Consider the following 27,488-nt stretch of genomic DNA (forward strand, 5'->3'; position numbering starts at 1 on the left):
ATCGGCGATCCAAGGCTTTGTAGGGACATGTACACCGTAGCCACATCCAAGCTTTGCTCTCTACAATTAAGCAACAAGAAATAATTGCTGCAAAAGGGAATTCTTCCTTATTTTGGTTTATTAACAAACAAAACTGGGCTTTGCAACCTCTCCTGTGAAATAGGGACGATATACAAAGGTTGGGTAAAACTAACTTACAGAATGAACTGGCTTTAGAGGAGGAATTAAGCTTTACATGAGATCTGAGGTGAAAATGAGGCAAAATCAGAGTCTTTGTAAGAAGGCTTTCTGATCTTCCACTGCCGGTGTGTCTAAACTAGGGTTGCAACAGAGTCAGGTTGGCCAGGGCTTTATAGAATCCTAATCCAACCCTAAGTCCCCTTAGTTGGGCCCAGGCTCGACCCGACCCTAACTCAAGGCCAGAAAAATCAAACCCTGACCCACCCTCAGGGTTGGGCCCGGCTGACCCTAATTTGCCTTGATCATGGGGAGGGGGAAGGAAATGCATGGGTTGTAATGGACCGAGGAGAAAAATTATCAATTTTACATAAAATAACATTATAATGAAATGTATTATATCACTTTATTGTCTTCATATTTAATATATTATATAATAAAATGTGGGTGATGTTTACCATTTATAATATACATATTATATCAATATATATTTTATAGTACAACTTAACATAGGGTCAACCCGGGCTGGGCCAGGATTAGCCCGAGGCCTCAACCTTGGCCTGACCCGACCTTGACTCAGGGCCAAAAATTTCCAACCCTGACCCACCCTCAGGGCCAAATATCTCAGCCCAGACGCTGTTCAGGCTTGGGGCGAACCAGGGTGGATTAGGGCCTACAGGGCCAAACTTGCACCCCACTCTGAACCAGGATCTACTTTCCTGAAGACTAGTTTTTGCTGGGGGAGCTGGCCATTTGCGAAAGCTGTTACCTCTGTGTCTATTAAAATCTTGTCTTCATCCTTAAACTCTCTTCTCAAAATACCCTGAGCAAGTTCATTTACAACATACTGTTGGATCACCCTCTTGACTGGCCTGGCGCCATAATTCGGGTCATATCCAAGACTCCCTAGGAGCTGAGCTGCTGCATCAGTTACTTGAATTTTTATCTTCCGGTCATTGAGTCTTTTCTGTACACGCTCCAACTATAGTAAAGAAGCACGAATGAGGTAAGATTAAAGCATATCCACAAAGAAGTTTAGAATAATTTTCAAAAAAAAAAAAAGATGAGACTTTCATAAACTAAACTCAAGAAATAATCTTTCTATACACATGCAAACTGCACAATTGAAATCCGATATATGGCTCGAGCAAAACTCAAAAGACGGGATTAGTTCTACTTCAGTGGAAGGATGTTCTCATGTGTTATGACCAAGATAGAAGATCCGAGGCAGGTCGGACCAATGATATGTCAATGGTTAGAGACAGAGGCAGAAGATGAGAGAAGAAGAAGAAGAAGACGGAGAGATAGAAAGAAATCAGAATGACAGAGACAAAGAGAGAAGTAGAGTTAATTCTTCATTCCCTTTCACAATCTCTTGCTTTACATTATATAGCCAAATTCTACCAAATTACCCATCTACCCCTAATAGACTAACACAACACAAATTACCCATCTACTCCTAATAGACTAAACCCAACACAATGACCCAACTACCTATGATCGTATCATTGCCTTCCCCTTCAGAACCTTGTCCTCAAGGTTCAAACAATATCACAAACAGGTGATGATCGATGCCAGACGTTGCTTATTTTGTGTGACTATTTATTGCTTAAACCTGTGAAAGCATGTAGCTTCTTTGCAATCCGTTCCCCAACTTCAATGTTGGTATGAACTCGACAACCTCCCAAGAGTGCACCCCATACAGCTCCATCGCTCGTTGCGCATAAAGCAACGGAATGCTGGCGATAGGGTCGTAGCTGCACAAAAATCCATCCTTCTGATGTAGCAAACAGCACGCAATCCAGCCCATATACCAAACCAATTGCAAAGTAAATATCTAGTATCATACTGTCCGATCAGCACTCATTGAATTTTGGTAACATGTGTTGAATTGTGAGCTCCATTACTTCAAACCCAATAATCAACTCCCACAGAAGGGGCTGATTGCGGATCAGTATGGCCTTACCCCACCATCCAAGAATATGAGCTAACCGTGAAGTCAAATGCCTGCAACGAGTGGAGTGCAGCATTGTAATGCTCACAATGCTATTCATCTGCCCATCACAAGATACCCCACAGTCATCATTACTCAGATGCTCATCACATTGTACGCCACAATCCTCATCAACATAAGCCAACATTTCTAAGAGAAATTGGAAATGCCAAGGTGAGGGAGCTTCAGCCACGTTCAGACCTGCTTTTAAAGACGGCGTGAATGCATGAGGGATTAAAAAATTGCCAAGGTGCAAGAGCTTCAACCATGGTCGCATTATTGGGTGCAACACCATCATCTTCTATGTGTGCAAACATCTGAAGAGCTTCAACAGGCCTCTCATCATCGACTAAGCCATCACTAATCGAAATCCAAGAGACCACATTCCGGTCAGACATTTTCTCAAATACCCGCATCGCAAAACCAGATTCCCCATAAGAGGAGTACATATGGATGAGAGAGTTTGACCAGAGGCCCTGCTGGTTTCGGAGAGAACAATGATCTTCGAATTCAGACGGGTCAAATGAAATTTCTGGTTGTTGCAATGAGAAACCAGAAAATGGATAACTGTCGGACTTATCGGACAAAAAATCTGGTTGTTGCTGGGGAGAAGACGATGATAGGCGAAGGCCTTGCTCCAAAATCCGTTCCAACACAAACACGAGCAAGTCTTTGCGATCATCTCTAGCATAGAGCTTGATCATTACATTGTAAGTAATGACATTGGGCTTGACGCAGAACTCAGGCATTCGTTGAATATTTGTTGCCATGGTTGAACTGTGAATACAACTAACAGGGGCATATAATGCATTCGAAGAAATGGGAATAAAGAGAAATTGGAATCCATGGCGTCCATACAGTCCGGACCTTCGCTGGTCCAACAGCTGAGATGCCGACAGCTAGATGCGTGCAGAGATGGTGGTGGCTCCGGTGGAGGTCGAAAGATCCAGTCCCCAGCTATCCCTATCCATGTCGTAACGACGAACGCATCCGCCTGCGCATCAACGACAGCGTTGCCAAACACAATCAGAGGTTGCACAGTGCTTAGGTTCAAGATCGTTGTTAGACCGGCAAGGCCATGAACGCAACTAGAACCTGAGACGGTGAGGAGCAAAACAGCAACGGGACCAGGGGAGGAAGTTAGATGAACGGATTGGGTGGATTGAAGCTGGTTTTCCATCGCCGTGGAACGAAGAGCCAGAGCTGCGCCGATGGTGATTTCCCGATCAGCCTTGGGCATGCCGGAAGATACAACAACAGGAACGTGCTCAGTTCCACTTGGATTTTGATCGGCGAAGGAAGGGACGAGCTCTGCTGCCACCACCATCGTTGAAGCAACCAGATTCTGCTCCATGGCTGCATCGTTGAAGGCCTGGTCTCCTTGAGTGACGACGACATCAATCCCAGATTCCTGCTGATCTCGAATCCGGTCCGGCAGGGCAGGGATCGAAGAAGAAAGCGACGCTGGCTCTTCAAATGGTCTCTGATCCAAAGCAGGAATTAGCTCTGATGCAACCGGATTCTGGCCCATGATGGTAGGAATCAAAGCCCCATCAACTTCAGTCAACATAGCACCAGAATCAACTTCTTGTGCCAGAGATTCAAGATCTGCCATGGCGTTGGAATTTTCTTCGTCGATTAATTCATGTACCAGATGTTGAAGTTCCTTTGATTGCTCATTGATTGCCACAGAACTAAGCCGCAGATCTGATATATTGTTTAGCATCTTGAAGCAGTTCTTCTTGCAATCAAGCAATAAGGCACGAATGTCCTTCAATTCTTGAGCAAGGTTGAACGATGGGATGAGGCAGAGTTCGTCGGCCATGGTTGGTTGCCAATTTCTCTCAATGAAAGCACCAATGTTATGACCGAGATAGAAGATCCGAGGCAGGTCGGACCAATGATATGTCAATGGTTAGAGACAGAGGAAGAAGACGAGAGAAGAAGAAGAAGAAGAAGACGGAGAGAGATAGAGAGAAATCAGAATGACAGAGACAAAGAGAGAAGCAGAGTTAATTCTTCATTGCCTTTCACAATCTCTTGCTTTACATTATATAGCCAAATTCTACCAAATTACCCATCTACCCCTAATACACTAACACAACACAAATTACCCATCTACTCCTAATAGACTAAACCCAACACAATGACCCAACTACCTATGATCGTATCATCATGCCAAACACTTCGCATGCTAAAAACACTTACTCTTAAATAAGCCATCAAAGCAATAAAGAACAATGCCAGGATAAGGTAAATATTATAAAAACTAAAATAAAAAAAGAAATAAAAGAGAAAAAGTTTCTTAAACTAAATAAAGGGGGTGAATGAAACAGAATATCTATAAACAAATTAAGAACAGAAACCAATCAAAATACCAAAAAGGTCTATAAAGGGTACTGTAATACCAATTGATACTATATATATATATATATATTTTAATAATGGTTTTAGCAATGCATACCTACAGAATCTTTGCTTAAATCTGCTTGATTAATAATTAAACATAATTATAAAGCAGAGATATCTCCAAAGGATGGAACCATATATTCTTCAACAAAACAAGTCACACAAAGAGATCGAACATGTGCATGGTGTGTCGTACCTGTAGTCTCACTATACTGTTTATCTGCTTGCGGTCCAGACGCCGGAAAACTATATACTCATAAACCCTGTTCATGAACTCGGGACGAAAGATTGATCGAGCAGCTTCCATCACCTTCTTTTTTATGGTTTCATAAGTTGCATCCTCTGATGAGGTCTCGACATCGGTGTTGAGAATGTGTTGTGATCCCACATTTGAAGTCATAATTATTACAGTATTTGTGAAACTCACAGTGCAGCCCAGTGAGTCAGTCAACCTCCCATCATCCAGAATCTGAAGGAACACGTTAAACACATCAGAATGAGCCTTTTCAATTTCATCAAACAAAATAACAGCATACGGCCCCTACGAACTGTCTCTGTGAGCTGTCCGCCTTCTTCATACCCAACGTAACCAGGTGGGGCCCCAATTAATCTTGAGACAGCATATTTCTCCATGTACTCACTCATGTCGATCCGCACTAGGGCTTGTTCAGTGTTGAACATGTATGAAGCAAGGGCCTTTGCCAGTTCAGTCTTGCCAATACCAGTGGGACCCATGAACATGAAACTAGCAATGGGACGCTGAGGATCTGAGAGACCAACTCGAGACCGTTGGATAGCTACTGCTACTGCCTTCACTGCTTCGTCTTGACCAACAACACTTTTATGCAGCTCTTCTTCCAAATGTAGAAGCTTCACTCTCTCAGATTGTTTCAGCTTTGAGACAGGAATACCAGTCCATTTGCTAACTATTTCGGCAATGTCATCCCCTGTAACTTCATCCCTTAGCATGGACTTCCCAGATCTCCTATATTCATCCAACTCTTTCTCTGCTTCTTCGAGTTGACGCTGCAAACTGTTGAGGCTTCCGTACTTTAGTTCAGCTGCACGATTAAGATCATACTCCCTCTCAGCCTGCTGAATCTCAAGACTTACCCTGTCAATCTGCACTAAAAAAAGAAAAAACAATTAAGACAGACCAATTAAATTCATAATAATCATGCATCGTGGCAACATAAACATTGTATGAGAGAAAAAAAAATTGGGAGTGTCAAGAATTTAGCATTTGGGTGAACTATTTGGTTCATTTGTTCAGCTAGAAAGCAGGCCCTAAATTCTGAAATTTGTGGTTTTACTTCTGCAAAACACAATAGAGACATGTCAGGATTGGGAAGCATTTCAGAGGAGTTTGAAATCCCACATATCTTGAAAATCCAAGTTGAGTCAGTTCCATTTTTTTTCTCAAATTTCCAACTTCATGGTTAGTTTTTTCAAGGTTCTTTTATCAGTTCCCACAAGAATAAGATAAATTTTCTCACTTTCCTTAAGGAAAAGAAGAGTTTTAAATACCTCTTTCTTAATTGATTGAATCCGCATCATGACAGATTTCTCACGCTCCCATTGCTCTGTTAACTCCGCTTGCTTTTTCTTTAGGAGAGAGAGCTCAGCTTCAAGGCGATTCAATCGATCCTTTGAGGCTTTATCTGTATCATTCATGAGGGAAAACCGCTCCATTTCCAGCTTCAATACAGAACGATTGATCTCATCAAGGGCAGTTGGTTTTGATGTGATTTCTATTTTAAGTTTCGCAGCTGCCTCATCAACCAGATCAATGGCTGAAAGTGAAATGGATATATTAACATGTATGCTGTATAAAAACTAATACTTGTTCGAAAAACCAGCCCTTACAGGAAGACTGGTATGATGGCTTCTGTTACCATCAGAATTCGACATCAAATATGTAACTCAGAAGTCTTTAAAAAACTGAAATGCTTATGCATACAAGTTCGATAATGATCACTGTAACTGTGACCTCAAAAGCAATGGAACTTGGCCCTTGGATGATCACAAGCAAGTAATAGGACATTTATAAAAGAAACTCCTTCCCCACCAGGGGGTCTAATGCCCTGGTCATACAAACGTTCTATCTACCTAGGTCAAAAGAAAAAAAGGGTTAGGGGAAGCGAAGCTGATTTTTAATGTACATCCGTTGGATCCTCAGGTTTCAAAGGAATTGCACGTATAGGGATTCAAAAAGGAATTGATCTGATCCTGGTCATAATCTATATTGGATTGGATTCCTCAATTTGTTAATGGAGGGTCAAGCTCCAGGAATCAAAGAATTAAAGATCAATGTAAAAAAGGGCATCATAACAATAAAACGTATTTAAGCAATACTTTTACTGTTACAACCGCTTATCTCAAAAGCTCGAGCTGTTAAGGGCAACAACAATGTATCAACACCCCCCTCACGTGCAGGCTTGTACACACACAGCCCTGCACGTGACATGCACTCATGCAGAAGCACCATCATGTGGCACCAAGGGGAGAATATGTTGAAGAACACTGTTGCACTTCCCGGGATTGAACACTCGACCTCCCTACTATCATACCTGTTACAATGGCTTATCACAAAAGCTCGAGTCGTTAAGTAAGGGCAACAACAATGTAATCAACATTACTGCCATAGTCTATCAGTTTGGTCCCTTTCTACAACTTCCATCCTCTATCTGAAGTTACATACTTTCCTATTATTGCTTTCAAATGTCATTTACATTACACAATTATTTCGTATGCTATATTGAGCAACAAATAAATGTATTTTAGAAAAAAATTTGGAAAAATCAGAGGATAAATTTTTCCAGAGGAAATGTGCTGTCGTTATAGTTTGATTACCTTTGTCAGGTAAAAAGCGTCCAGTAATGTAATGATCAGAAAGAATTGCAGCCTCAACAAGTGCACTGTCATAAATTCTGGCTCCATGATACAGTTCATATCTTTGTCGCAGCCCACGTAGTATAGAGATTGTATCTTCCACCGAAGGTTGATCAACATAAACCTGCAGGAACCGACGCTCCAAGGCTGGATCCTTCTCAATATATTTACGATATTCATCCAGTGTTGTTGCACCAATACACCGCAACTCCCCACGACCGAGCATAGGCTTCAACAAGTTACCTGCATCCATTGCACCCTTTGTGGCACCTGGAAGAGAAATGTGGAGCATGTTAATTCCTCCATGAATTATTACCACCATGCCTGTGTCCAACTATTCAATGTCAGCTATTAATTGCATTCTGATTCTTCACAGAAAGTTCATAGTCAATTCCTCCATAATTTATTACCACCATACCCATGTCCAACTATTCATTGTCAGCTATTAAGTGCATTCTGATTCTCCACGGAAAATTCAGTGTCAATTGAGGACCTAAACAAGAAAAGGAGAGCACTGCTACTTGATGAACTAAATACTAAGATCATAGGCTTTGTTTACAACTTTTATATAAAATAGAAGTGAAATTACCTGCCCCAACAACTGTGTGGATCTCATCAATGAAAAGAAATCTTCCCTTCAGATTCGGTCACTTCCTTGAGTACAGCTTTCAATCTATACTCAAATTGTCCCTGGAATGTTGCCCCAGCAATGAGCGCACCCATGTCAAGGGAAATCAACTGCAATAAGAAAGCATAGAGGTCATTGATCAGATTGAACCAGCAGAATTTGAGGTATTAAGAACTAAATACTCCCCAGATTAATTAATGCACACCTTACAATTCATCAAAGCTTGAGGCACATCACCTTGCACTATCCGCTGGGCAAGCCTGTTAAAAATATTAGCCAGATATAAACACCTTCAAAGGTTTCACCACTGTGTGGAATAAATAAGCCTACCGAGCTTGCTCAGTTCCCTTATCCATGCAGAAACTGAGCAATTAAACCCTCATCAAGACTTGGAAAAGAAACACGCCAGAGCTAACTCTGTTTTTCATTTTCAGGCCAGGGGGTCTATACTTGGTTCAAGCCCATTTCATTTGAAAATGGATACAAATTTACATGGTTCTTGGGTTTGGATCAACTCAAATCACCAGCAGGCTGGGAGCCAAAAAAATGAGCTTGAAAATTTCTCAACAAGCTTCTTATAAACCAAGTGCTGGATCATAAGCCAAAACAGAGCTGAATCATATGTGTGGGGCCTCACTTTGTATAAAGCAACACCATAAGCACTTACCCTTCAGCAATTGCAGTTTTTCCAACACCTGGCTCACCAATTAGTACCAGATTGTTCTTTGTTCTCCTTGACAGGATCTGTATGCATCTTCGTATCTCATCATCCCTTCCTATAACTGGATCAAGCTTTCCCTCCTTTGCCATAGCCGTCAAATCTATTCCATATTTTTCTAAGGTTTCATATTTCCCCTCCGGATCTGTACCAGCCCTTTCATCAGACATCTAACCCAACAAACTCTACGTGCCATGGTAATGTATAAGTTTCCAAATGCATGCAATAATAAATACAACATAAAGTTTCCTTAGGAAGATACAAGTAGGAAGATAAGCATAACAGTATGTGTTACACTCAATCATCCTTTCCAATACGGAAATAACTACTATAACACAAAAATTCTTACACATCAACATCTACACTACTACAATCAAATCTATACTTGCATCATGATGGGAGAACAAAAGTTTCTCTCATGAATTATGTGTGCATCATTCTTCCTCTTGTGGAACACATTCAAATGGGTCACATTAGTGAGCTCCTAATTGATAGTTTCACCAAGAAGATACCCTAGGCCAGAAGCCATTTAGCTGGATAAATCCAACCAAAGTGAACAACATGGAGGATGCAGGCAAGTAGAATGATTTTCCAACCATCTTATGAAAGTAAGAGATAGGATCTGAAAGATTGAAGCCATTGTCACCTTGGTCAATTACTGTTTGGCGTCCCCTTACGGACTGTATGGCAGAGGTTAAGGTCTCCTTAGAAATTTGAAAATCCTTGAATAATTGTTTCCCAAAGCACTGATCTTGTGTAAAAGCAAGTACTAAATGCACAACCGAAACAAAGGAATCCCCATACTCTTTCTTGTAATCCTTGGCTCGCTGAATCAGAGCTTCAAAGCCACGTCCTAACATAGAACCAGCTGGTTCACCAAGAACCTAATAGTTGTGGGACAATTATTCAAATAAGAATGATCTGGCATTTCCAGCTAACAATATGAAAAACTGAAAAAAAGTATCAAAAGAAAGGGAACAATGATATTTGCAAAACATAAGAAAAGATTGGAGGGGGGAGGGGGATCAAGCATATCCTACAGATGCAAAGAACAGCATTTATAATTGATGTTACCGGACACAGAAAACCATAAATAAAGAACATGACAGAGGATGATGTTTCACAGAGAATTAAATAGGATGAATGAAGTGGAGAGGTGCATCCGGAGTGTTTTGTGAACGACGTATTCCTTTTAAACAAAGGAAACTTTATAGGACAATCATACGACCGGCTATGATATATGGTGCGGAATGTTAGGTAGTTAAGAAGCATCATATAGATAAACTCAATGTAGTGGAGATGAGAATGTTGAGATGGATGAGTGGCAAAACTAGGAAGGATAAAGTAAGGAATGATCATATTACAACTGATTTGGGAATAGCTCCAAAACATGATAAACTATGAGAAGGTCGTTTGAGGTTGGCATAGCCATGTTCAACGGAGGCCTTTGGATGCTCCAATACGGAGGAGCAATTTGATTCAGATTGAAGGAACTAAAAGAGCTAAAAGCAGACCTAAAATGACCTTAGGAGAAGTGGTGAGGAAAGACATGCATAGCTTAGGCCTTGTAACAAGTATGACATCGAATAGAGCTAATTGGAGGGAAAGGATCCATGTAGCTGACCCATTTAGTTGGGATAAGCCTGAGTTGTTGTTGTGTTACCGAATACAGCAAAGGATATATTGATGCCGAAAAGATTTCATGTCATGCATTCTCATTGGGTTACATGAAGTTTCTGACAGGTAAGGTTCATCCAGGGAAGAGAGGTTATAATGATACAAGTGATATCCAATATTCCAATTGAGACTATTGGTAATGATATAACCATGTCTTCAATGTAATTCTTTCTAGAGAATCTAGCTCCATTTTTTCTATCACAAGGAGTGTTAAAGAACTGATAGAAGGAACATCCAACCAACCAGGTTCATGGTAAACCGTGATTAGTGTAGGTTAAATTGTCCTATAGAGACCTCAGGTACCTCACCCCAAAAAATTAAAACTAAAAAAGAGAACCCTTAAAATATGACAACTTCCTACTAGAAAGGCAATTCAGAATCCACAACCAGCATCATAGCCATTAGACAGAGTATTTCACAGGCAATAAGAAAATGTATCCTATGAATGGTTCGGAATTCCAGAAACATCCAATGTTACCTTTGGTTGCCCTTGAATGAACTTGTCAGTAGCTTCTAGAAGGTGGGAATTATCTACTCCTGCCTCGGAGAAGATGCAACGGGCAAGCCCATTTTTCTGCTCCAATAGAGCCTTCATCAAATGTCCTGTCTCTACTATCTGATGCTTGTTCTCCTTTGCCTTCTCTGGGGAAGAAGCAATGGCTTGCCAAGCCATCTCTGTAAAATCTTGTTGAGTAATCTGGCATAATATTAGAAATGGGAATCAGGAGGAGGTGAACCCATCAAATTCATCTAAATCATGCATTAGTTCTAAGAGCAAAACAAAAACAAGACTGTGAATAATAGAAATTTGAAAAAGCATGTCAAAGCAACATAACCACTGACCACCACACAGTAAAATGAATGGGGAGCATAATTATGTTAAGAAACCACTGTATAAGTTGCACACACTATCAAAGTTTATCCAAATATATTTTTTTGGGTAATTAAGTTTATCCAAATATTAATCAATAAGAGGGAAAACAAAAAGATGTACAGATTTTTTTTAATGAAAACCGAAAGACGAAACTCAATAACTTTCCAGATCTTAACGAAAATTTAATCCAGAATAATGTACATAACATTCACTTAATCTGAAAACGAAGTCGAGAAAACGAATTCTTATCATTTCATTCTCCTTAATCAGGTGACATCCATGCTCCAGAAAAGGGAAAAGAGCTTGTACTAATCCCATAGCCCAGTTTGTTTCCGATGATGCTCTTTCTCCTCCAGGTCTTGCCTTTATTGCTGCTCTCTCTACTGCTTCTATTCCCAAGAATGTTACGGATGCTATGTCTGACCCAAAGTGGAGACAAGCTATGACTGAGGAGATGATGTCACTTGAGAAGAATGGTACTTGGCAATTAGTGGATCTTCCCAGGGGACGTGTCCCAGTTGGATGCAGAAGGTTCTACACTGTTAAACCCATGCCCAAAACCCGGTTTAAATATCCGGTCTAAGCTATCGGTCTGGTTTGAATCTCATGTGTAGGAGGGAGAGCATATTATGCTCGTGGACTGTGGGCCATGATACTCAAGCCATCCCACAAGATTGTCGATCGTAACTCGGGAGAGGTCGTTGAGGATAGGTTCATCGACAAAGACAGGGGGAAATTCGTCTACGAAGGTGCATTCTTAGAATTTCCTCATTCTGAGGATTTGCAAGGCCCGCTCCTGAAGCACCCGTATCCACTTAGCGATGACTAGGAGTAAGTCATTGCCCAAATAATTCATGCCTATGCATGACCATTAATAAGTATAAGTACTAGAATGGGCTTGGGCTTAGGACCTTAGCACCCTTCTAATTTGAACTAGAACTTGAGTTATGGGCCTAGTAGAATAAGAGGCCCAATAACTTAAAATGGGACTTAGGATTGTGCTTAACCCAAACATGTCCTATCTAATGGACCTAGAGACTTAGGTCTACCCAAACAATCCCTAAGGACTAAAGCAACTTAACCTAATACCCCATCTCCCCCTCTCATTTAGTAAACACAAAGAAAAGAGGAATAGAGAGAAATCATGGAAGCAAGAGGAAGAAGAAGAAACAAGAAGAAGCGGAAGAGAAGGAGGAGGTGTGGACCTTGAGCTTGAACTCAAAGCTAGCTCTCCTACTTGGTGAGTGTGATCTCTCTCTCTCCCCCTCTCCCATTTTACCTATTTCTAAACCTAGGGTTTGGATTGTGAGCATGCTATAAATGCTTCACCTACCTACTTGGAAGGCCATTAATGGCTGACCTTAATACCTTGCTTGTGAAGGTACCTAACCCAACCTTGAACCCCTTTTCCCCTCTTCATTAATGGTCTCATGTTGAGGTCTTATTTTCATTTCATAGGGTTCACTAACCTCTATGGAAAACCATAAATTTGAGGCTTAAATGTTGTTAAATGATGTTGGGTTAGAACCTTACAAACCCCAATGTCCATCCTCCATGAGTTCCCTCATATGTATCTTAATGAAGGAAACCCATTTAATCATTGGGTTTATGAACCCATCTTGTGAGTGTGCTTTAGCATGTTGAATGGTGTGATACTCATGACCAAGGAGGTCCTAAAGAACCCTAGATATACCCCTTTTGGACCCAAATCCATGGACACCCAAAACCAATTTCGGATTGGTGTTAACAAAGAACAAGAATAGGGGATAGCAGATGCATCGCTGTGGAAACCAGGTTTCATGCCATCGCCACCGCTTAGGATAGGCGAGTGATACGCAGAAACTCATGTCGGTGCCAGGCTTGCTATTCATGCCTCGTGGAATCGTGTCCCCTTATATGACCTCTTTTGGGACTTCACCTCTTATGGTCCTAAGCACTAACCTAACCACACGTCGTACACCCTCTTTAGATTGACTCACCCAGCTCGAAGGCGTATTAGTACGTGGAACGGAGAACTTGATATTGATCGTCAATTTGAAAGACTCTTTATTGAAAGCTAATTCGAGGATCAAGGTGAGTGAGTTAAGCAATCATCTTAATTTAAGGGTCATGTTTTGTGGATGTCATTCATGCATGTTTGCTATATTATATGATTGTCGTTAAGATATAGGATGATATATGTATATAGATGTGGATAGAACTTTACATTCTTGTCTTGCGATATTATTATTACTTATGGCACTGTGGTGTGTGCGAGATTGGATTTGGTTATGGGATCTGGGTGCCGGTTGGTGCTGGACCTGGGACTCCCATACAATGGATTGAACTCATGGCATGTAGAGTTAGGTTTTGGAAACGGGATCCAAGTGTCGGTGGGTGCTGGGCTTGGGATTGCTCTACTGATAACTGCATTAGAGTTGTCTATTGCATTAGGTGGAAACGGGGTGGTGACCAGCCGGCCGCCTTCGGTAATCACATCCCGTACTTATATATGTAAGTATAGGCTAGAGGGACGAGAGGATAACCGGCCGACCGTATTTCAGTATCTATGAACTTGGCCTCTGGCCTATGCTTTTGCGTACCGTACTCATACAATAGATGAATGCTGGTTAGGACAATGTACCCCAGTACTATGACCCTTACCGACAGGGGTTTAGGTGTCGATCAAATCCGTGAGTCCCGATTGTTATTCGGGGTACAACTCACCGAGGAAGTTCGTGCGCCGACCGTATTTCGGGCCGAATGCCAGGACGAGGTTTGACTCGGGGGTTTGCATATATCTCTTGGTGGAGACCGGTACAGCAGGCTTCCAGCGCAACTCGGGTTTGTCATCACCGGTATACCATCCGTTAATGGTATCGACAACGAGGATGCTACCTAGGGTGTTACTATAGTACTAAACCTGACTTAGTTGTGTTGTTTGGTAGATAATAACAAAACATACATCATCATTCATTCATGTAGCATGATTGTAAATTGTATGTGATGTACGGTCTACCTCGGTGGTATGGGACACCTTGGTATCCATCCATCATGTATAATTTGCAGTCAACTCCATTCATTACTATTTATGTATGCTTGTGTGGTTTAACCACTCATTGGGCTCAGTGGAGCTCACTCCTCGAGGAAACATATGTTTAGATGATGTAGGTACATTCGAGCAGGGCGACGCGGAGTATGAGACTCCCGGTGCCAGTTATGAAGATTGGTGGACTTCGAAGATCGTGGAGCATGGTCCGGGGTGTTACTACGAATTGTGCTCCTCGGTGGAGCAGCGATTCATGGCCGGTGGTCATCTTTTGATACACTTTGATAGCTACCTTTTGATTCAAATGTGTATTCTTTTTTATTCCTTACATGATAGATGTATTATTTATACATTAGGTAATACATAGGTCCTAATTGGAATGAATTGTACTTGATGGGGTAAACTTGGATCCAATATTATATTTGCTATCACATAGCTTCTGTCAACTCTGATATTATTAATGTTATTTCTTTCTTGATCTATTATTATCGTGTGTATGAGATCGTCCTGTATACTGCATCAGTGATCCTGGTATACAGCAGAGCATATTTATATGCTCTGGTTATGTAACCTGACGGTTCAAGAAATGGGGGCGTAACATACACAATGAAGTATAATCAGATGGTACTGTTGAGAGATATAAAGCAAGGTTGGTGGCCAAAGAGTATAGTCAAGTCTATGGAATTAACAATCAGGAGACATTTGCTCATGTGGCTAAGCACAACTCTATAAGAGTTCTTTTATCATTGGCTGCCAATAAAGTTGGCCATTATATCAGTTAGATGTGAAGAATGCCGTTCTTCATGGCGACTTAGAAGAGGAAGTGTACATACAAACCCTACCAGGCTTCAAAATACCTTCAATTGAAGGGAAAGTGTATCTCCTCAAGAAGGCACTGTATTGCATCAAACAGTCACCAAAGGCATGGTTTGAGCACTTCCGGAAGGCTATTCTGAAGAATGGATATTCCCAGAGCCAAGCTAACTATACTCTATTTACCAAGCGGGCTAATGGTACCATTACAGCCCTCATTGTCTATGTTGATGATATTGTGGTCATTAGAGATGATATAACTGAGATAGACAAGCTGAAAATCTACCTGGCTCAACAGTTTGAAATCAAAGATTCGGGTCCCTTAAAATACTTCTTAGGAATTGAAGTATCAAGGACCAACAGAGGAATCAACATATGTCAACGAAAGTTTTTTCTTGATTTGTTGACAAAGACAGGGATGCTAGGCTGCAAACCAGCAAATTCTCCTATTGAGCAGAATCATAAACTAGGAGAAGATTGTGGTCCTTCTCTTGTTGATGCAGGAAAGTACTAAAGGCTAGTGAAGAAGCTTATCTATCTCTCTATGACACATCTAGATATCTCATATGCAGTGGGAGTGGTGAGTCAATTCATGCATGCCCCTAAGAGTGGCCACTTGGATGCTGTGTATCGCATTCTCAGATATTTGAAGTCTTCTCCAAGGAAAGAATTGTTGTATGCACAACACAATCACTTGAGAGTGGAAGGTTTCTACTGCGAGACAGGAATCGAGAAGAGGATTGAAGGAGATAGAAGGAGAAACCAGAGGGGGAGGGGAGAAACCACACAGAAGAAAGGGGGAGAAGGAGACGCAGCAGAAGGGGGGTGCACACACTCTCACTTTTCTTTAATTCATTCTTGCATAACAAATACCGTGGATTACAGCCTTATTTAAAGAAAATAAAATCCTTACTATATGGAAACTTACTAACCAAGAAACCGGAAACACAATTTTATCTCCCTACTCAAAATAAAAGATAACTACTAAAATAGATCCTAACGCTAAGACTTGATTTGCACAAAAGAAAACAAAAAATCCAAATTGTCCTGTGGGTCCCACATACAACTGTAGAAGCAATTTAAATCCGGAGGATCTTTCGCAATCCATAGGAAAATAAGGCTGATCGAATGCATCTCCGAGGGACTGGTCCATCTCGGTCGAGATTGCTAAGAGGGTCAACTCGGTTCAGCACTTGTCCTGCATCAGTTTCACTAATGCCGATTAGGCGGGGTCCATTACAGACAAGAGATCTACCTCCGACTATTGTATGAGAGGTAATTTGATTACATGGAGAAGAAAAAAACAACATGTTATAGCCAGATCCAATGCAGAGGCAGAATTTAGAGCTATGGCTCATGGAGTGTGTGAGCTCATATGGTTGAAAAGACTTGTTCAGGAACTGGGATTTGACACTGAAGGCCCTATGAGACTCTATTGTGATAACAAGGCAACCATCAGTATTGTTCACAATCCAATGCAACATGACAGGACCAAACACATTAAAGTAGATCGACACTTTATCAAGGAGAAGATAGAGTCACGCTACATTTGTACTCCTTTTGTGAAGACTGGTGATCAACTGGCGGATATCTTCACCAAGGCTCTTACCTCTATTCAGTTTGGTACTCTCCTATGCAAACTGGGAATGCATGACATTTATTCTCCAGCTTGAGGGGGAGTGTTAGAGTTGATATAAGTTATGTGATAAGGGTAGTTTGGGAACTAGCTTTTTGTCTAGTTGCCCTATTTTGTATTTTGTATTTTTTACTTTTCTTATCTTTTACCTCCTTAGGGAGGTGTATGTAATATCCTTATTTCTATTAATGAAGTAATATAGGTGTGGAGAGTGCCCACTCTAACACAACTTATTCACAACCGAAATATCTCTCTCCATTCTCTTCTTCCTCTCTTCCTCTCTTCCTCATCTCTTTCTCCTTCAACTTCTCCTTCTCTTACTTACATCTCAAGATGTGGATCCAAAGAGAACTCTTGGTAGGTCTTCTTTCCTTTACTCTTCAAGCCTTCACCTTTTTTGTACTGAATGTGGTAATCTTTCTCATCATCCTTCTCATTACCATTCTCATTACCAGAACCATTTTCATTTTCAACAACCAATTTTGTTTCAACACCTGATTGATCATTCAGTTTAACCACATCCACAGTCCTGTGTTTGCCAATGTCAAGCATAAAAGGAGAGATAGATAGAGGAGAATGAAGGAAATCAGCAGCCTGTTCACTTGCAACAGGTGAACTTACATGTGAGAGCCAATCACATTTTAATTTTGTTTCCATAAAAACCCCTCCTCTTGTAAATGGCAAAAATAGGACAGGTAGTTGGCTCTCACATGTACCTTCACCTGTTGGTATGTGCAGAGGAACCGAACTCGTATTTTAATGAAGCTAAAAAAGAACATGGACAGCTTAATCAACCTCCTCGATTTTCAGACCACCACCGATACCACTAACTGAAGGACCATCGTCATCCATGGCACCATCCGCGTCTGGACCAGCACCCTGGTACATCTTGGCGATTATGGGGTTGCAGATGCTTTCCAGCTCCTTCATTTTGTCGTCGAACTCATCTGCTTCCGCTAGCTGATTCGCGTCCAGCCACTGGATGGCCTGCTCAATTGCATCTTCAAATTTCTTCTTTTCGGCTGTAGATAGCTTGGCACCTATCTTCTCATCTTTCAGTGTGTTCCTCATGTTGTAAGCATAGTTCTCCAAAGCATTCATTGATTCAACCTTCTTCTTGTGCTCCTCATCCTCAGACTTGTACTTCTCTGCTTCCTTAATCATCTTCTCAATCTCCCTCTTCGACAACCTGCCCTTGTCGTTTGTGATGGTAATCTTGTTCTTCTGTCCGATGGTTTTGTCTTCTGCGGAGACGTTCAGAATACCATTCGCGTCGATATCGAAGCACACTGTAATTTGGGGAACACCCCTGGGGGCCGGTGGGATGCCAGATAGCTTGAACTGTCCAAGCAGATTGTTGTCCCTGGTTCTGGTTCTCTCACCCTCATAGACCAGAATCAACACACCAGGTTGGTTGTCGGAGTACGTGGAGAACACCTTCTCCTTCTTGATAGGGATAGTAGTGTTCCTTGGAATCAAGACATTCATGGCCCCTCCTGCGGTTTCCAAACCAAGGGAGAGAGGTGTAACCTCCAAGAGAAGAAGGTCCTCCACTTTCTCGTTGCCCTGATGATCACCACTCAGAATAGCAGCTTGAACAGCAGCTCCATAAGCCACAGCTTCATCAGGGTTAATACACTTGTAGAGTTCCTTTCCATAGAAGAAGTCTTGCAATAGCTGTTGCACCTTGGGAATCCTGGTCGACCCACCAACAAGCACGACATCATGAACAGTGATTTTATCCATCTTGGCATCCCTTAGACACTTCTCCACAGGCTCCATACACTTCTTGAAGAGATCCATATTGAGCTCCTCGAACCTAGCACGGGTAATGGTGGAGTCGAAATCAATTCCCTCGTACAAAGAATCTATCTCAATGGTGGTTTGAGCAATGGATGAGAGTGTTCTCTTTGCCCTTTCACATGATGTCCTCAGCCTCCTGAGAGCCCTGGGGTTGCCGGTAATATCTTTCTTGTGCTTCATCTTGAACTCCTGAACAAAGTGATTCACCATTCTATTATCAAAGTCTGCCCCTCCAAGATGGGTGTCCCCAGCTGTAGCGTCCACTTTGAAGATACCCTCTTCGATGGTGAGGAGGGAGACATCGAAAGTGCCGCCACCAAGATCAAAGATGAGTACGTTCTTCTCACCCACGCTAGAAGCCTTCTTGTCAAGACCATACGCAATAGCAGCGGCACTAGGTTCGCTAATGATTCGCAAGACATTGAGACCAGCAATAACTCCAGCATCCTTGGTAGCCTGACGCTGGGAGTAATTGAAGTAGGCAGGAACAGTAACAACGGCATTCTTTATTGTGGAACCGAGGTATGCCTCTGCAATCTCACGCATCTTAATCAAAACCATGGATGAGATTTCCTCCGCGGAAAATTGTTTCTCTTCACCCTTGTAATTGACCACTATCATAGGCTTGTCACCAGGTCCAGGAATAACCTGAAAGGCCAAAGCTTGATATCACTCTGAACTGACGAGTCACTGACCTTCTACCAATCAAACGCTTTGCATCTGGAGAAAAAATAGACTACATTAGTGCCATGCATCATCAAATCTTCAAATACATGTATGAAACAGAAGATACACATGAGATTTCAAAACCTAGAAGCAAATCACGCGACCACCATATCTAATGCCATGGATTTTAAAAAGCTACAATTTAATAATTTTCTAAGCAAGTGATTCAAGGGATTTCTCAAAATTAAAATCGGAAGCAATATTACTCACCGAAGATGGTATTGATAGGGTTCATTGCGACCTCGTTCTTGGCCGCATCTCCGATCAAACGCTCAGTGTCAGTGAAGGCAACATAAGAGGGAGTAGTACGGTTTCCCTGATCGTTGGCTATAACCTCAACACGATCGTGTTGCCACACTCCGACACACGAGTATGTAGTACCGAGATCAATTCCGATAGCCGGGCCCTCACCCTTGCCGGACATTGTTTTTGCTTGGGAAATTACAACACAGAGAAGGGTTAGAAAAATCTGAATCGAACTTTGTTTAACCGAGATTTTTTTGGTGACTAAATCCTTCAGGACTCGTGCACGACCGGCCACACCACGAGCCTGGAGATATTGGGCCCATGTTCATCAGGGAGTTTCCTCTCTCAGACGGATGGTGGTCTCAAGGAGCGAGGCGGAGACTTTGAACCTTTAACTTCCTTAGCGTCGTCCCTTGTCAACTGCGCTGGTCTTCCTATTTACGACTTAAAAGGGTGGGAGACGACTCCATTGGTCCGGAGACTCTGAACTTACAGAAGTATCTGTTTTCTTTACCCGGTGGATTTTGAAAATTTAAGTCGGTTTTGTTGTGAAATGGTTGCTGGTAATTAGGATTTTTCAGAGGGGATGTTCTACGGTGTTTTGAGGGGATTTTCCCCCTTTGTTTTTAGTATCACTGTATCCGTGCGTCGTTGAGATTCACCAATTAGCCTGGTTTTATCGGCCCAGCCCGGACCGGCCGCCCCAGCACTGGATGACTACGCCAATGTGCTGTGCGGTGTGCCACAGTGACAGAGCTGGTCCCTACTCCCTACTCATGTGAAAATCAAGTTTATTTGCGATTACTCTAAATCTAAAATGTGAATAAATTTGGGACAATTTACAATAAATGAAAAAATTAGATAAAGGAAAGGGAAGTGAAATCAAATTAGGGGCAAAGAACGATGCTTGATCGCATGGCCCCTACATCAATGTGGAAACTAATGAGGAGAAATGCAAGGGCTGCTCAGGGGATTTTTCAATTTTGTATAGAGTCGGAGCGATCATTTTAGGGGGGAGGGGGAACTGTCTAGGCACAAGAATATGTGACCAAAAAATGTTTATTTTCAAATCAAGTAGTACTACAATAAAAAAATTTGTAATCATTGCTTCAAATGATGATATAACTAACACCAAAATCTATCAATTTTGGTTATTGAATTATATTTTACTTTGCAATCAAAATTCTCTGATTTAAAGGTAAAATAAAATTTATATTTAAAAAAATATATTAATTTAATAAAAATTTTAGATAGATTAAACACAGTCATGATTAGGGATCCTTGTATCCAAATAAAACTACATCAAAGTTCATTGTTCACAAAAACAATAGGAAAGGGGCAATTAAAACTGGATGAAATTGCGCTCATTTAATTGAGCCAAAACAGGTAAATCAAATTGATTTAAATAATTAATCATTCTCCATTCTTTTTTCTTTTTTCTTTTTGGAAAAAAAAATCCATTCTACTTATTTAATATCCTTAAAATTTCTATTAAAAAAAAAATTAATATCCATAAAATGACCTTTGTGCGGCACACTTAAGAAGGGCTTCCTCAACAAACTAATCTCATTGGGCCATGCTAGTGGATGATGGGAAGTTGAATTGTTGGATATAATGGACAACATTACGTCAATTAACCATGTGGCAAATTTCAGAGTTTTTCTTTTTAATCAAAAACCCCGCATGTATTGTTAAGCATCCTTGAATTGGAAGTCTATGCATGCATTAGTATGCACTCTCTTAGTAGTCTTGGATTTCTCAAACTTTATTTTTCTCTCTATTCAACTTTTTATAGGCTGAAACTTGAAATGTGTCTAAAGATTTTGGTGTTCTATTTGTTCAAAGAACTTTGAGCATCATCCAAGTTGCCACGTGATAGATATTTGGATTGTGCGTGAAGCTGCTCTTACGTAGACCATGCAGAAAACTATTTTTCATTACTATTTATACATTTATTTGAAAATATAAATAAAGTTCAATAGATGACCCCTATGGAGAAGTTTTCTAGGAATGACCCCAGATTAATTCTATGGGAATGGGTGCAAAATTTACTTATGTTATGATCATATTAAAAAAAAATATGGCAAGTTTTGTCAGAATCCAAATTATATAAGATCATATCTGATCATGATCATGAGTATTTAACCGTGATGGACACTTTAATTAACGGCCCATACATTTTTACATAAAAAATTAATGAGTCACCTCATCATCCAAAAATCTATTGGCTTTGATGCTGCATATGACTGTTTTTTTTTTTTTCACAAGAAAAAGAAAAAGAAAAATAGAAGAATATAAACATTTTGAAATTATTGCCATGCCAAAGCATGTAGGGTTTTTTGTTCCACCAAAACTTAAATGCATTGAGATTAGGGTTAAATGTATTTAAAATATCTTTTAAAGAGTGAATGAATGTACCCAACTAATGTAATTTTTCCGAAATGTCTTCAATTGTTTGTTTGTTTTTGTTTGTTTTTTTTTTTTGAAACCATAAATAACTTCATTTAGAGGAAAATCTCAAAATCCTGAGTTACATTAGCCTGTATATAGTTAGTTGTTGCAGCTATGGCTAACTGATGTGCAATATGAATGTGAGTTCTTGGCTGCTAAAGGATACAAATCTTATCAAACTTAAGTAATAAAGTCTTAATATCAAATAAAATGGAAAAAGTTCCCACAGGGCCACGCCACGGCCATGGATGTTCAGTATGGTTCTCTAGCCAATGAACCATGTTAAGGGAGTCCGTCCACAGTTCTACGCTCCGTCTTCCCAAAAGAATTGCACTGCTGAGTCCTTGGTAGAGTTCTCTGGCTTTCTTCTTCCTGTGCTGTACCTGTACATCCAAAATCCATCATTGCTGAAATAATCTTCTTCCTGTGCTGTACCTGTACATCCAAAATCCATCATTGCTGAAATAATCTTCTTCTTGTGCTGTACCATTGCTGGTACTGCAGACCAGCCCCCAATTGAACTTTCTGAATCATATAGCTCCCATCTGTAATAATAATGCACTTCTCTGTGGAGGGTAAGAGGTAATAGAAGTCCATGGTTGGGGGAGTATAGGCTTGTGGGAGTTCCATTGCTTCCTCAACAGGGTGTGTGAAAATTCTGAGTTCTCGCTCCCACCTATGCACACTCTGTAAAATCGTTGTAGGGTTTGGTTTCTTCCCTTGGAAAAGCAGAATGTTCCTAGGCATTCCATATGAAGTACCCGGTAATGCTGGCCACGCTAAGTATCACCTGTAATTGTTGCTTTGAAAAATTCCTATGCAAGATTAATGATGTAAAGAGGTGCTGTAAATCATCAAATCTGAGGGATTCAGTTCTCAGCCCTAGTGAACCAGCTGCCCAAGAGACTAAAAGATGCCAATCTGTTTCTTCTTTTTTGCTTACAAAAGGTGCATTGCCTGTCCTTCAAAGGTATGAAACGGCGCGCACATCTTGGATTTGGTTGGAAGACCATTGCGGAGGACTTTCCAAGCAAATAACTTAAAACTTCGGATGGATCTTGAGGCCCAAATCATTGTCCAAAGTTTGGTGGGTTGTGTATGTACCTGAGTGAGGAGGCTTGCAGCAATTTTTGTTGAGAAATTACCTGATTTAGAATAGGGGGTGATTAAGAAATCAGGGTGGGGGTGATGTGGTAAGGTGATTTGTAAGATGGCTTGGGTAATAGTTGTTGGGAACAGTGTTAGGAGCAAGGGTTTGTCCCAGGACTGGTTAATAATTAGGTCACTAACCTTCCACAGATTTGAGGCAGAGAGATGATTAAGCACAATGACAATGAATTTCCACAACTTATTGCAGGGGATGATCCTGAGGCTCGAATATAAATAGTAGTGCACCAAAGCCAGTGATGAGTTCCGCAGAACCAGGTGAGCTCAATCTTGGACTACATTATACTGGTAACTCTTGAACGTTTCTCTATGACATTAAGGAGCAAGTGTGCTCGCATGCGCTGTACTGCAACTCATACATCTCTATTTCTGCTACATGGCAAACCAATTGGACAAATCCAAACTGTTGAATGAAAAAAGGACATCATGGGGGGTTGTGGTTGGGAGGAGGAGGAGGAGAGAGGGGGGGGGGGGGGGGGGGTTCCTAATATTACCCCCCCAAAAAAGAAACTTCTATCATCATATCACCCACATTGTGTTAGTGCACACTTTCCTTTGTATTTTCAACCATTCAAAGTTACACAAGGATTTATGTTTCTCACTATTTTTCTTCACTTTATTTTCAAACTTGACAGTCAAATTATATTTAATTAAACTAATTTGCATACAAATAGATTTTTTTTTTTTTTTTTGGATAAGGTATTTGCATACAAAATTACAAATAGAAGAGCTTATATATATAGAATTTACTTTCCAGCAAAATTTGGGCCCCACAACACTTACCAGCCACATGGCAGGTGACTGGGGGATTTTTATCCTCTCCAGTAGAGATACTTTCTGTTCGAGAAACTGCGTCTCCTCTCCAGCCCCGCTTTTGCCAGTTGTCTCTTGGAGCTGAAGATGGAAATGAGTGCAATTGGATAAAATATAGAAACAAAATAGAAGGGATGGAGGAGCTGTGTTAGAAGATGGAAATGAGTTTCAACGGTGGTGGTGCCAGTGCTGGTGGTGGAAGAGGATCGGTGGCAGCAATGGTGGCGATGATGGTGGTGCTGGCAGACAAACGCAGAGAGTAAGAAAAAGAAATAGGGTTTTGGAGTTGAGGAGGGCAACATTAGAATAAAATTACATTAACAGTAATCTGGGGTTTTAGAAGAATTGGAAATGTGGTCATCACTTGGGCATTTTTTAACGATTGCAGGGGAAGAAACTTGGGGGTGGAATTTGATATTATGGATGGGAGGGGGTGATATTTCCCCTTTAAAAAATCATCCCATTCCAATTTTCATCGATCTGAATCCTTAGTACTTGAATCGAAATCAGATTAATTTGAATGGATCATTACAAAGTCTTTTCTTCACACTACAACTGGAATCAGACCGACTCTTGAACCAATTCCTGATTCCATTTTTACCTTTAAACAGCATAGAATTGGCTGGATCAGATCGATTTATGCCAACTACGATCCTTTGACCTCAATTCCTGTTTCTAAAACTCTGCAGGTAAGATGAGAGTAGGCTTCGATTTTCCACTTCTCACCCCCCCCCCCACCCCACGTCGTCTATCTTCTCCATTATCCTCAAACACGACAAACCATATTATTGAACAAGTAGATGTGCATCAAAACCAGGGAAGAAAAAAGAAGAGACAATCACATATAGTTTAATCCATGAGTCTAGTAGTATTAATTAGGGGCAATTGTCAAAAAAATTCCCACCAAAAAGAGTTCTAGAATTGCAGACAAACCCCTCCCCCAAGTACTTATTAAACTAAAAAAGAACATGAACCGAGCACAAGAAATACCAAAAAGAGATCATCTTTCACCCCTCCCGGAGTAGCCAATTAACCATGAACCGCTTAATCAACCTCCTCGATTTTCGGGCCAGCACCGCTACCACTGACTGAAGGACCATCGTCATCCATGGCACCATCTGTGTCTGGACCAACACCCTGGTACATCTTGGCGATTATGGGGTTGCAGATGCTTTCCAGCTCCTTCATTTTGTCGTCGAACTCATCTGCTTCCGCCAGCTGATTCGCGTCCAGCCACTGGATGGCCTGCTCAATTGCATCTTCAATCCTCTTCTTTTCGGCTGCAGATAGCTTGGCACTTATCTTCTCATCTTTCACTGTGTTCCTCATATTGTAAGCATAGTTCTCCAAAGCATTCTTTGATTCAACCTTCTTCTTGTGCTCCTCATCCTCAGACTTGTACTTCTCTGCTTCCTGGACCATCTTCTCAATTTCCTCCTTCGACAACCTGCCCTTGTCGTTTGTGATGGTAATCTTGTTCTTCTGTCCGGTGGTTTTGTCTTCTGCGGAGACGTTCAGAATACCATTCGCGTCGATATCGAAGCACACTGTAATTTGGGGAACACCCCTGGGGGCCGGTGGGATGCCAGATAGCTCGAACTTTCCAAGCAGATTGTTGTCCTTAGTTCTAGTTCTCTCACCCTCATAGACCTGAATCAACACACCGGGTTGGTTGTCGGAGTACGTGGAGAACACCTGCTCCTTCTTGGTAGGGATAGTAGTGTTCCTTGGAATCAAGACAGTCATGACCCCTCCTGCGGTTTCCAAACCAAGGGAGAGAGGGGTAACATCCAAGAGAAGAAGGTCCTGCACTTTCTCGTTACCCTCACCACTCAGAATAGCAGCTTGAACAGCAGCTCCATAAGCGACAGCTTCATCAGGATTAATACTCTTGCAGAGCTCCTTTCCATTGAAGAAGTCTTGCAATAGCTGCTGCACCTTGGGAATCCTGGTAGACCCACCAACAAGCACGACATCATGAACAGTGCTTTTATCCATCTTGGCATCCCTTAGACACTTCTCCACAGGCTCCATACACTTCCTGAAGAGATCCATGTTGAGCTCCTCGAACCTAGCACGGGTAATGGTGGAGTAGAAATCAATACCCTCGTACAAGGAATCTATCTCAATGGTGGTTTGGGCAGTGGATGAGAGTGTTCTCTTTGCCCTTTCACATGATGTCCTCAGCCTCCTGAGAGCCCTAGGGTTGCCGGTAATATCTTTCTTGTGCTTCCTCTTGAACTCCTGAACAAAGTGATTCACCATTCTATTATCAAAGTCTTCCCCTCCAAGATGGGTGTCCCCAGCTGTAGCCTTCACTTCGAAGATGCCCTCTTCGATGGTGAGCAGGGAGACATCGAAAGTGCCACCACCAAGATCAAAGATGAGTACGTTCTTCTCACCCACGCTAGAAGCCTTCTTGTCAAGACCATAAGCTATAGCAGCGGCAGTAGGTTCGTTAATGATTCGCAATACATTGAGGCCAGCAATAACTCCAGCATCCTTGGTAGCCTGACGCTGGGAGTCATTGAAGTAGGCAGGAACAGTAACAACGGCATTCTTTACTGTGGAACCGAGGTATGCCTCTGCAATCTCACGCATCTTAATCAAAACCATGGATGAGATTTCCTCCGCGGCAAATTGTTTCTCCTCACCCTTGTAATTGACCACTATCATAGGCTTGTCACCAGGTCCAGGTATGACCTTGAAAGGCCAAAGCTTGATATCACTCTGAACTGACGAGTCACTGAACCTTCTACCAATCAAACGCTTTGCATCTGGAGAAAAAAGAGAACAAAGATACGCATGAGATTTCAAAAACTAGAAGCAAATCAAGCGACCACCATATCTAATGCCATGAATTAAAAAAAAAAAAAAAAAAAAAAAACTACAATTTAGTAAATTTCTAAGCTAGTGATTTTTCAAAATTAAAATCAGAAGCAATATTACTCACCGAAGACGGTATTGATAGGGTTCATTGCGACCTGGTTCTTGGCGGCATCTCCGATCAGACGCTCAGAATCAGTGAAGGCAACATAGGAAGGAGTAGTACGGTTTCCCTGATCGTTGGCTATAATCTCAACACGATCGTGTTGCCACACTCCGACACACGAGTATGTAGTCCCGAGATCAATTCCGATAGCCGGACCCTCACCCTTGCCGGACATTGTTCTTGCTTGGGAAATTACAACACAGAAAAGAGCTAGAAAAATTCGAATCGAACTTTGTATAACAGAGACGTTTTAGCAGAAAAGGAATTCTACAAAAAGTTTCTTACGATTGATAGAAGGGAGATGGAATCATGGATATATAATTCTATTGGAAGGGTTTCGAGAACATTCTTCTGGCTAATCTTGACCGTTAGATGGAAAGGTTCAAGAGATCCGCTCAAGTCTTCCTTTTACGAATTAAAAGGGTGGGAGACGACTCCATTGGTC

At 41.4% G+C, this 27,488-nt stretch overlaps 1 protein-coding gene and 2 pseudogenes across 1 annotated transcript; all 3 read right to left on the bottom strand.

The window, feature by feature from the left end:
- Positions 1-1,304: 1,304 nt before the first annotated feature.
- On the bottom strand, positions 1,305-27,305 carry LOC122667637 (heat shock cognate 70 kDa protein 2). The gene is made up of 5 exons (XM_043864006.1): positions 27,005-27,305; positions 25,091-26,828; positions 13,810-13,816; positions 12,759-12,763; positions 1,305-1,330 (listed from the first exon to the last, which is right to left on the bottom strand). The coding sequence occupies exons 1-2, from the start codon at positions 27,216-27,218 to the stop codon at positions 25,096-25,098; spliced, it is 1,947 nt and encodes a 648-aa protein (XP_043719941.1). The 5' UTR covers positions 27,219-27,305; the 3' UTR covers positions 1,305-1,330; positions 12,759-12,763; positions 13,810-13,816; positions 25,091-25,095.
- Positions 4,650-9,875, bottom strand: LOC122639700 (annotated as a pseudogene).
- Positions 17,626-19,817, bottom strand: LOC122667631 (annotated as a pseudogene).
- Positions 27,306-27,488: the final 183 nt, after the last annotated feature.

This window comes from Telopea speciosissima, chromosome 1 (assembly GCF_018873765.1).
Source record: "Telopea speciosissima isolate NSW1024214 ecotype Mountain lineage chromosome 1, Tspe_v1, whole genome shotgun sequence".
NCBI classification, from domain to species: domain Eukaryota; kingdom Viridiplantae; phylum Streptophyta; class Magnoliopsida; order Proteales; family Proteaceae; genus Telopea; species Telopea speciosissima.